Source organism: Centruroides sculpturatus, unplaced genomic scaffold (assembly GCF_000671375.1).
Source record: "Centruroides sculpturatus isolate CEXI.00-Female unplaced genomic scaffold, Cexi_2.0 scaffold255, whole genome shotgun sequence".
NCBI classification, from domain to species: domain Eukaryota; kingdom Metazoa; phylum Arthropoda; class Arachnida; order Scorpiones; family Buthidae; genus Centruroides; species Centruroides sculpturatus.
The window spans coordinates 153772-165639 of NW_019384705.1; the positions used below are offsets into that span (position 1 = coordinate 153772).

The following is an 11868-nucleotide window of genomic DNA, read 5'->3' on the forward strand; positions in this document are numbered from 1 at the left end:
TTTTTTCCTTTTCTCCCATTGTTTCCAAAAAGAAGGGATCAGATAAAGAGAATGTTGACTTTTCACTGTGTATTCACCACAAACATAACAGAAGCAGTCAGGAGAAATTACACAACCTCTGCGAGTCATATTCCAGAAATAAAAATACAAGCACGGTAGCATTCGAATGCTCGATATAAATTGAGTGTGACATTAGATGGCCAGCGAGATACTGAACTTATTTAGCTTGTTGAAACATGATCTAATCCAACAGCAGGTTGTTTATATTTATTCCTAGTGTCCCAGATAATATGTCGAAACATGCTCAACCTCATCAGTAATATTACTCACTATCAACTTTTAACCTGTCTCTACACGATCATGCGACCTTCCTTCTAACGCTAAAACTACTTAACTCACCTCCCCCTACCACTACTCTCTTCAACCATTAACATTTTTTTTTTTTACCAAGTTGAAATCTATAAGAAAATGTATAAAAGTCCTATGCAGTTTTTTACTTGCAGACCTATGTTATTATTCTTTTAATTATATTAGTTGTTTTATAATATTAAAAAAAAAAAACACTTATTTTGTTCTTTTTATTTGAAATAAAATTATTTTTAGGGAGTGGTCATTTCTAAATAGCAAACTAATTCACACTTAATTTACTCTTTCATTGCAATTTCTTTATACTTTTGTTGAGGTTTGACAGTTTTAGTTACAGTGATAACTTGGTTTCTGTTGACAATCCGTGAAATCCAAAACCAACAAAAACCGAGGCAATTATTTCCATATGAATCAATGTAAATCCAATTAATTCATTCTAGACACTCCAAAATATTTTTAGTCCCAGCCATTTACTCAAACTAAGTCAGAAAAGCTGAAACCCTCTTTCAATTAATATATAGAATAATGATATTGTGGTAAAGCAAGTGACTGTGACAAAGGACCTCATAACTCTAATAAACAACAGTTATTTAATAATAGAAAATTTTAGCTGTAATGAGAGAAGAGACCTATAAAGAGTAGAGACAAACTAACCAAGAGAGAGCTGACATTGAATGGCTGCACTTGCCATTCCACACACAAAGAGAGATGCACAAAACTTTCAATTTATTATAGTTTCTTTTAAAAACAATTTGTTATGCCACTAAGAATATTGCATCTTTGTACATCACTTCTAGCATGCACACAAATGAGGTAAAATATAATTATTTAAATAATTATATTTTACCTCATTTTTACATTTACCTCATACATACATTACCTCATTTATACAAATAATTATATTTTACTATATAAGCTAGCAACACCAGCGGCTTTCATGCCAGACCGCTAGGTGTTGCTAGTGGTTATTGATTCCTCACCTGTCAATGAAAGGAATTTTGAACGATTTTAATTCTGAGTGAAGAAACATGTATATAAGAAAGACATTTTAAAAGATAGACGAAAATGGTGGAAGGAATGGGGAAAGCCATCAAATATGCATTGTTCATGGCAAATTTCGTCATTTTGATTGGAGGAATTGTTGTTTTTTCCATTGGAGTATGGACCTTAGCAGACAAAGCGTTTATGGAACGTCTTTTAGGTAGTGACTTGTATACAAGTTCTGCCAGCATTTTAATTGCCACTGGTGTTATTGTTACTGTCGTATCATTTTTCGGATGCATGGGAGCTATGAGGGAAGTCAAATGCATGCTTTTGACTTTCTTCATCATTCTCTTTATGATCTTCATAACAATGCTCGTTGGAGGAATTCTTGCCTATGTCTTCAGAAATGAGGTAGAGAATAGAATGCGTACAGAGATGATCATGACCATTCCATTGTACGACAATGATACAGCAGTAACTGATGCTTGGAATGCTGTTCAGTCTCAGTTTAAATGCTGTGGTATTGATGAGGATGTAGAACAGGGATATAACATTTGGGCCAAAAAAAATAGTAAGTTTTCTGGTGAAAAGAAAGTACCAGCAAGTTGCTGCAAGTCTAAAGATAAAACAGAAATTAATAAATGTCAAGATTCTCCAAATGAAAATGATGCTTATTTAGAAAAATCCTTTTACAGTAGCTGCAGTTATTATTTCAACCTTTATGGATGAGATGTGGTTACTATTTGAAAGCTGTTATTATTCAAATAAAATTGAGTTGTTATGGTGCTGTTAGAGATTTTGTCAGAGACCATGCATTAGTGGTAGGTGGAATTGGCATTGGAATTGCATGTATCTTGATTGTTGGCATGATTCTCTCCTGTACCCTGTTCATGCTAATTAATTAGAGATACGAGTGAAACTTTCAGTTTGATTTTTAAAATTTCCACTTTCGTGGAAATTTTAAAAATCACTTACACTTACTATGTATAAAAAATTAAAATAAGTATAAACGTGAGAAGTGGTCCAATCAGATTTTTCCATTAGGCGATAATATAATTTTTAGGAAAATCAGTGAAATAAAAAAATTTGGCGACTTTTTGCAATTTTGGATATCAGAGTGCTTTTTGTCTAAGTACCTGCAATGAAGTTTCTAACAAAAGCAATTACAAGCTTGCTCCAGTAATCATGTTTGTGTTGGTAAATAAATATATTGGTTTGTCTTTATTTATTGTGTATTCAGTGTGCTATATTGAACAAAATGGTTATGTGGTCCGTGCTCTTCATTCTCTCAGTTATCTGGCCCATAAAAAAAGTTTGGTGACCCCTGCTTTACAGTATAACATATGAGGTTTTTTCTTTGTGCAACTTTTCTTTTGGTTTTTTTTTGTGTGCACTTTTTTCTGGTTTGATTTTCTAAATCATCATAATTCAGAACCTAAGTTACATTCCAATGTATTGTGCACTTAAGAAAAACTGTTTTAAAATGTGTCTCTGAAATAATTTAATTAATATACATATATACATACAGAGTTGAACTTGGTTGGTTTGAAGTTCAAGAGGAGTGCAAAATAGTTCAAATTATCCAAAATTTGAATTAAACAATGTCATCAATAATTAAATAATACTGATAAACTATAATTAGTTTAGTTATCACATTTTCTAGTTAAGCTTAATTCACACTGAGAGTAAATCACTAGCAAAAACAAAAAACACAGTGAATAACATGTCAGTATGTTATTTCTGGCAAACTTTACCCTTTTGTAAATTACTAATGAAAGTTTGGAATTTCCAAACTTTTTCATTAGCAAAAAAAATTTGTCACTTACCACAATGCTGTTTGTTGTCAGTTGTTTCTAGCAGTTTTTAACATGGTACAAAATCATCACACAACAGAATTGACATCAAAATTAGCATGATATCTTGCAATTAACACATTTTAAATATTTTTCTCACCCAACATTTTCTTTTTTTAACATATCTTTCATTTTTTGTAACAATTATGCAACAGTGATTAAAAACAGAATGCCAGAAGTATTTTATTTTTACCAATGACATAAATGATTGGATGTTCAAAAGTCACAATTGCTTTTTGCATTTTGCTATTCACTCAATGTACACTATGCCACTTCAGCTTTGAATTATCCAAAAAATTTGAATTCACGAAGTTTGAATTAATGAAGTGTGACTGTAAGGTGTGTTTCAAATTTATACGGACACGAAAAAATTAAAGTGAAACCCAAATTTGCTGCATTAAGTGACAAATGTTTTATTAAAAATAACATGGATTTACTTGTTTCCACACTGCAAAACAAGAATTTTAGTCAAACATTAACATTTTGTCACTGAAAATAATATTTTTGAAAATCTTATACAAAAAAACTGTTACATATTTATCCGGACAGGCACTCATTTTATGACTTAAACAGAATATTGTTTAGTTTCAAGCATTGAAATATGCAAATTAGCTTACATATCTAATTGTAATACAAATTCTTTACGTTGTTCAACGTTCTAAAATGGGTAGAACAAAGAATTTATCTGATTATGAAAAAGGGCAGATTGATGCCTATAAATCACAAGGCAAGTCAATAAGAGAAATTGCAGCATATATAAATCGTCCAAAATCAACTGTTGGTGATTATTTATCAAAAAGACGTGGCAAGGATGTACCAAAATTCAAGACAGGTCCAAAACCCAAGCTTACTCCTCGAGATTGTAGACAAATCATCAAGGTTTGCTCCACAAAACAAACATCAGTAAGAAAAATAAAACAAGAATTAGACTTGCCTTGTAGCAGCACAACAGTGTGGAGAGTTTTAAATAAATCTCCAATGTTAAAATTCAGAAAAAAAGCTGTAATGCCACCACTTTCATTAAAGCACAAAAGTGACAGACTTGATTGGGCACAAAAACACATGACATGGTCCGAAGAATGGATTGAAGTTTTGTTCAGTGATGAAAAAAAATTCAACTTAGATGGTCCAGACGGTTGGAAGTATTATTGGCACGATTTAAGAACCGAAAAACAAATATTTTCAAAACGCCAAATGGGTGGGGGATCAATAATGGTGTGGGGTGCGTTTGGATTCAACGGAACCACAGATTTAGCATTTATAACTCAAAGAATGAATTCAAAGAAGTATCAAGGCATGCTTGAAGATCATTTATTGGAAGCTGGACCAAATATTTGTGGACCAAATTGGATCTTTCAACAAGACAATGCCCCTGTGCATGCCTCTAAATCAACAAAAATGTGGTTTAAACGTAAAAATATTAATCTGATGACATGGCCTGCTAGAAGCCCTGACCTGAATCCGATGGAAAATCTTTGGGGGATGATGGTTCGTACAGTTTATGCCAATGGAAAGCAGTTTTCCACAATTCATGATTTGAAGGCAGCAATTTCAGATGCTTGGGATAAACTTAAGATTGAATTCCTTCAGAATCTAATTGAAACAATGCCTAATCGAGTATTTAATGTAATTAAGTTAAATGGTGGTTACATTGGCTATTAAATTGTAAGAAAACTTTGCAATTTGAAACCTGTCCAGATAATTATGTAACAGTTTTTTTGTACAAAATTTTAAAAAATATTATTTTCAGTGACAAAATGTTAATGTTTGATTAAAATTCTTATTTTGCAGTGTGGAAACAAGTAAATCCATGTTATTTTTAATAAAACATTTGTCTCTTAATGCAGCAAATTTGGGTTTCACTTTAATTTTTTCGTGTCCGTATAAATTTGAAACACACCTTATATATACATATTTAGTAATACAAACAAAACAAAAAAATTATCACTTTTAATTTATTATAGACAATTTATTCAATTAAGATATAATACGAATATACATACCTTCCACCTCATAAAAACATAATCTGTATTTTTCAGTTCATCGTAATCAAAAATATCTGAATTAAAAGTCTTTGCATATTGATAAAACGATAAGAATTTACTCTGAAATAAATGAAAAAAAATAATAAGTCTACATAAATACACAGAAATATTTAATAATATAAAAATGATTAGTTCACAATGCCAAAATATTGTTAAATTAAAGAAAGAGATAACTACTGTCTATCAGTTAAACAGCATCATATTAATGTTTCATTTTTTAAAATTTATCCTAATGTTCCAAAGTTTTGTTCTTTTCTTTGCCTGAAGATGACATTGATAATATGTTGAAAATGCTTGCGATAATGTTATAATAAAAACTGTTTGATGCTGATAGACAGTAGTTATCTCTCTTTAATAATAATTACTTCCAAATCTTTATCACAGATGTCCAAAACCTTCAGAATCTGAAATCTGCACAAAGGATTTATAAAAGTTTTAAGTTTATTAAACTTTTATCTTAATTATTTACTATTTACAAAAGATACATATAAATTTGGTTAGATAATTTGATAGATAGCATTAAATTGCTTTGATATTTACATTTGAAGCTTTATGACAATCTTGATCTTTCATGTTTATTTACTCTTCATCAACATGCTACAGACATTTACATGTTACACAAGTCAATGAATAGACTTGCTGAAAGCAAATCTAAATGTCTGATTCTTTTTTTTAATTTTGCTGTCAATTTCAGGAATGTTATTCTTTCCCCCATCATACCAAGGAATTGTTCAAGTAATTTATCACTAAGGCCTAGATTTTTATGTAAATTCATATTTATCCAACAAACAATATTCCTTGTAAAAAGCAGAAAAAATTTTGGAAATCCTAAGACCCTTAATTTATGAGATATAAATGCATATTTAAAATGATACAGCATACTTGTACATTTTGGCTTATTTAGTGAAACTTGCAAAAATCTGCTCTATTTTATTATTTCTATTGATATATAGTCTGAAACATGTCTGACTGGCATATTCAACTTCAATCAAATTACCCTCATCTAATCGCATTGCTAATTATCACTGTTCTAATGGAAGTGGACAAGCTTCAGGAATCCCAACTTCAATGGTGACCAGATTTGTAGTAACATCTACCACAAGGTTGGCCAACAGTTTTTGCCCCCATGCCAAATTGGAAAGAAAACTTTTTTCACAGGCCGAACCAGAGGCTGCCCTAAGAAGATTTTGAGGTGGTGTGAGATCTCATTGTGGTGTCACCCTGTAGAGACTGAATTGTAGATAGAGATTACAGATACATTTTTCACATTATTATGCTTTATCAACATTCTACGCTGTACTTACAAGATTTGTAATGGAGGGTTAACACTAAACATACAGTGAGTTGTTGACTTTTTTTTAGGCTTAAGAATTTTTCATCGAGCTGTTCAGACTTGAGTAGCTAATATTGAAAGATTGGTTGTGGACCACATAAATTCATTACACAGGCCAGATCCAGCCTGCATGTTGGCCATGCCTGATCTACCACAAAAACTGAAAAATTTGACAGTTTCATGTTTTCATGTGAAGAGTCACCATAAAAATGTGCATAATGTAAAATCTACTGGTTGTCTTGACTTGAAATTTAATAGGCAGATTTAAAACAAATTACTATTATTCAAAACTATTTAAATTTGTAATTAAACTATTAAAATGAAGACATCTATAGATGCCAGTAGTAATGGTCAAAATTCAACTGGTCAGTTGAGTAAAATGCCAATAGTGAAAAGCAACTTATAAACAAAAATGCAGATAATATGCTGAAAAATTCAACAAGATTTTTGTGGTGGTTCAGTTCTCCTATGCTAACTGTGCAACAACTTGTTTGTTATGAGAAGAGGTTATAGATTATACAACTGGAAACATTAACACACATTTCTGCAGTAGCCTGCTCTGAAAGAAAACAAAAAACAATGTCTACTGAGCTTGAACCAAGGAGGAAAATGAACAGTCTTCAATCAACAGTCTATGTTGCATTGCCACAAAAATCTTACACAAAATTTCCAGCAAAATACCCAAATTACTATGTTGAATTTGGGTGTTTTGCTGGAAATTTTGTGTTTAGGTGAATCTACATATAAAAATTATATTTAAACAGAACTCATCTTTCTCATTCCATACAAAAAAATCTAGCAACGAGTTGCATAACTTTCATGGATTTTATGAAATTTTATTTTAAAAATAACATATTATAAACCAAAATAAATAACTAAGATCATATGTGGCGTCATCTGTTATGTGATTTTGTTATAAAAACTTTATATATTTTTAATTATTATAAAATAGCAAAAGACATGATTTTGAAGGTAGAGATGAGATTATAAAACTGTGTAAATGCTAACAACAAGTAAAATCTTCATTAAGTCTGACCCCTTGCCAGATATGACAGGTACCTTGTACCTTGTATCTGTTTATCCCCTTGACCTTTCACAACCAAATTTTAAAATCGTCAATGCTTCTTACATACAAACTGCTGTGCGACATTTCGTTTCCTTGCCTCCACCCCGTTCTGAGATATTAAGCGAAATACACGCCAATACACAAATTCGAACAATATTCGTATATTTAAAAAACAGACAATTACCTCTCCACGGATAAAGAGCAACTTTACTGAATGGATGAAATAGGTCATTTTTATTTTCATTTTTTTCTTGTTGATTTGAACAGGAAGCTTTTCCAATGTTCTTAAGTTCTAATTTTGCGTCTATAAATAAAAGTGATTGGTAAAATAATAATGAATATTAAATATATTTATTAAACTCTTAAAATAAATAATGTCGTGTTATATTGGAGTNTGAACTAAATATATTATATTTTCTTACAACTAATCAAAAAATTGTTTTGCATTTCTTGATATTTTGACACTCCAAGAACCCAAAAATGAAAAAAATCCTTGTAAAATTCTGCACATTTGTGTTAGCATCTTATTTTTGATAATTAAAGGTCAAGGAGTGGAGAAGTAGAAGAGGGGATGTGGGTCATATCTCGAGGCAACATGCTGAATGAAAATATTACTTGCTACTGGGATTTACAAATATTTTAAAAACTTATCTCTAACCACACAAAATTAAGCCCTTTTATAATAATTATTAATTTATAATACAACTTTACTTTTCCATTATGACAACACTCACTAAAATGAAAGATGTTTCTACTACTGCCTTCAGTCTTTTTTTTTTTTTACACTCAAAATGTAAAGCCAAACAACTTGGAGTACATTTGACAGCATCCAAGATAGAAATAAGTTGATTGAACACTCAGGTCAAGGAACTATTTTGAGAAGACAGTGTCTTGCATTAGTAGCTGAAGGAATGACTAAAGGCTCAATCTAGCTCCCGAAATCTGATGCAAAAGCTTTGCTATATTGTCTGAAGCATTCTAGAGCCTATGTGATATCAAGAATTTGTGTTTCTTGAGAAGAATCAACAATGACATCTTCAACCAGTGTTATCATAATGCATGTTCTGTGTGTGACTTTACCAAAGTTTATTCTTCTGTGCTTACTCAGCTTTATGGCTTCATTGTCTTGAAATAGAATAACTTTCATTTTAGTCAACTGTCTAAGTGTTGAGGATATCAGACCCTCAACATCTAGACTTTGCTCATATTCCTCAATGTTAAGTAAGAAAATGAATGGTTAAATTAAAAATAGGGAAATTATAACATAATTAGTATGATAATAAGATAAATAGCTTACTTTACATTAAAATTATCAATTATGCGAAGAGAAAGAATAATTATTAAAAAAAACTTGACTAAATTGACTGTTTATAGTAGTGAACAATATTGTTATAAGCACTTTAAACTCTGAAAATTTATTAAGAGTTAACATTATTATTATTCTTATTATTATTATTTATCTGTACCTGAATACAAAATTCTTTTTACCCTTCAGGCATACTTTAGTGATAGGAAGTCATCATCTCAGTAGTAGAATTCAAATTTGTTTTAGGTGGGAGAATGGCAATGAGAAAAGAATCAGGATTGTCTTGCTGCTATTATTTGTGCTACTGTTTGTCACTTACACAGGTCTGCAAAAAAATTTTCTTTTCCAGCTGCATGGGATATTTTTGCTGAATTATATGTTTTAAAGATCAGAGATTCTAAAAATAACTTCCATAACATCCCATCACGTATAGGTTTTTTGCAAAATAAAAACAAATATTTGATAAAAACTCTTATTTATTACAATGAACTAAATATATTATATTTTCTTACAACTAATCAAAAAATTGTTTCTGATATTTATACGCAATTTTAGGTCTACTCTTTTTTTCTTATGACACCTTTTCTTCTTCTCCGAACTCTTTTCTGATTTCCTTCTCTGGTTTGTCGATTGAGCATCCAACAGCAGTCAGCTAACATATTGACATCCCATTTTCCTTGGTAACGTCTCTCGATATCATGGACATCCTGGTGAAATCTTTCACCCTGTTCTTCACTGTAGGCTCCCAAGTTTTCGGGAAAATAGTCAATATGGGAGTGTAAGAAATGAACTTTTAAGTTCACCTTGCATCCTTGAGTTTCATACACTGCCAGCATGTGTTATACAATGGTTTTGTATTCAGGGTTCTTAATATTCCCCAAAAATTTATGCACTACATTCTTGAAAGAATCCCATGCTTCTTTTTCCTTTTCTCCCATTGTTTCCAAAAAGAAGGGATCAGATAAAGAGAATGTTGACTTTTCACTGTGTATTCACCACAAACATAACAGAAGCAGTCAGGAGAAATTACACAACCTCTGCGAGTCATATTCCAGAAATAAAAATACAAGCACGGTAGCATTCGAATGCTGGATATAAATTGAGTGTGACATTAGATGGCCAGCGAGATACTGAACTTATTTAGCTTGTTGAAACATGATCTAATCCAACAGCAGGTTGTTTATATTTATTCCTAGTGTCCCAGATAATATGTCGAAACATGCTCAACCTCATCAGTAATATTACTCACTATCAACTTTTAACCTGTCTCTACACGATCATGCGACCTTCCTTCTAACGCTAAAACTACTTAACTCACCTCCCCCTACCACTACTCTCTTCAACCATTAACATTTTTTTTTTTTACCAAGTTGAAATCTATAAGAAAATGTATAAAAGTCCTATGCAGTTTTTTACTTGCAGACCTATGTTATTATTCTTTTAATTATATTAGTTGTTTTATAATATTAAAAAAAAAAACACTTATTTTGTTCTTTTTATTTGAAATAAAATTATTTTGTAGGGAGTGGTCATTTCTAAATAGCAAACTAATTCACACTTAATTTACTCTTTCATTGCAATTTCTTTATACTTTTGTTGAGGTTTGACAGTTTTAGTTACAGTGATAACTTGGTTTCTGTTGACAATCCGTGAAATCCAAAACCAACAAAAACCGAGGCAATTATTTCCATATGAATCAATGTAAATCCAATTAATTCATTCTAGACACTCCAAAATATTTTTAGTCCCAGCCATTTACTCAAACTAAGTCAGAAAAGCTGAAACCCTCTTTCAATTAATATATAGAATAATGATATTGTGGTAAAGCAAGTGACTGTGACAAAGGACCTCATAACTCTAATAAACAACAGTTATTTAATAATAGAAAATTTTAGCTGTAATGAGAGAAGAGACCTATAAAGAGTAGAGACAAACTAACCAAGAGAGAGCTGACATTGAATGGCTGCACTTGCCATTCCACACACAAAGAGAGATGCACAAAACTTTCAATTTATTATAGTTTCTTTTAAAAACAATTTGTTATGCCACTAAGAATATTGCATCTTTGTACATCACTTCTAGCATGCACACAAATGAGGTAAAATATAATTATTTAAATAATTATATTTTACCTCATTTTTACATTTACCTCATACATACATTACCTCATTTATACAAATAATTATATTTTACTATATAAGCTAGCAACACCAGCGGCTTTCATGCCAGACCGCTAGGTGTTGCTAGTGGTTATTGATTCCTCACCTGTCAATGAAAGGAATTTTGAACGATTTTAATTCTGAGTGAAGAAACATGTATATAAGAAAGACATTTTAAAAGATAGACGAAAATGGTGGAAGGAATGGGGAAAGCCATCAAATATGCATTGTTCATGGCAAATTTCGTCATTTTGATTGGAGGAATTGTTGTTTTTTCCATTGGAGTATGGACCTTAGCAGACAAAGCGTTTATGGAACGTCTTTTAGGTAGTGACTTGTATACAAGTTCTGCCAGCATTTTAATTGCCACTGGTGTTATTGTTACTGTCGTATCATTTTTGGGATGCATGGGAGCTATGAGGGAAGTCAAATGCATGCTTTTGACTTTCTTCATCATTCTCTTTATGATCTTCATAACAATGCTCGTTGGAGGAATTCTTGCCTATGTCTTCAGAAATGAGGTAGAGAATAGAATGCGTACAGAGATGATCATGACCATTCCATTGTACGACAATGATACAGCAGTAACTGATGCTTGGAATGCTGTTCAGTCTCAGTTTAAATGCTGTGGTATTGATGAGGATGTAGAACAGGGATATAACATTTGGGCCAAAAAAAATAGTAAGTTTTCTGGTGAAAAGAAAGTACCAGCAAGTTGCTGCAAGTCTAAAGATAAAACAGAAATTAATAAATGTC

General features: G+C 31.3%; 2 protein-coding genes across 2 annotated transcripts in view; one reads left to right on the forward strand and one right to left on the reverse strand.

The window, feature by feature from the left end:
• Positions 1 to 11868, reverse strand: part of LOC111627655 (glucose-induced degradation protein 4 homolog) — a 30241-nt gene that overhangs the window by 3720 nt on the left and 14653 nt on the right. The gene's annotated exons all lie outside the window — the stretch shown is intronic.
• LOC111627653 (tetraspanin-11-like) lies at positions 1219 to 3569 on the forward strand. Its single transcript, XM_023371250.1, has 2 exons — positions 1219 to 2031; positions 2124 to 3569. Exons 1-2 carry the CDS (start codon positions 1432 to 1434, stop codon positions 2253 to 2255), a joined length of 732 nt encoding a protein of 243 aa, XP_023227018.1. The 5' UTR covers positions 1219 to 1431; the 3' UTR covers positions 2256 to 3569.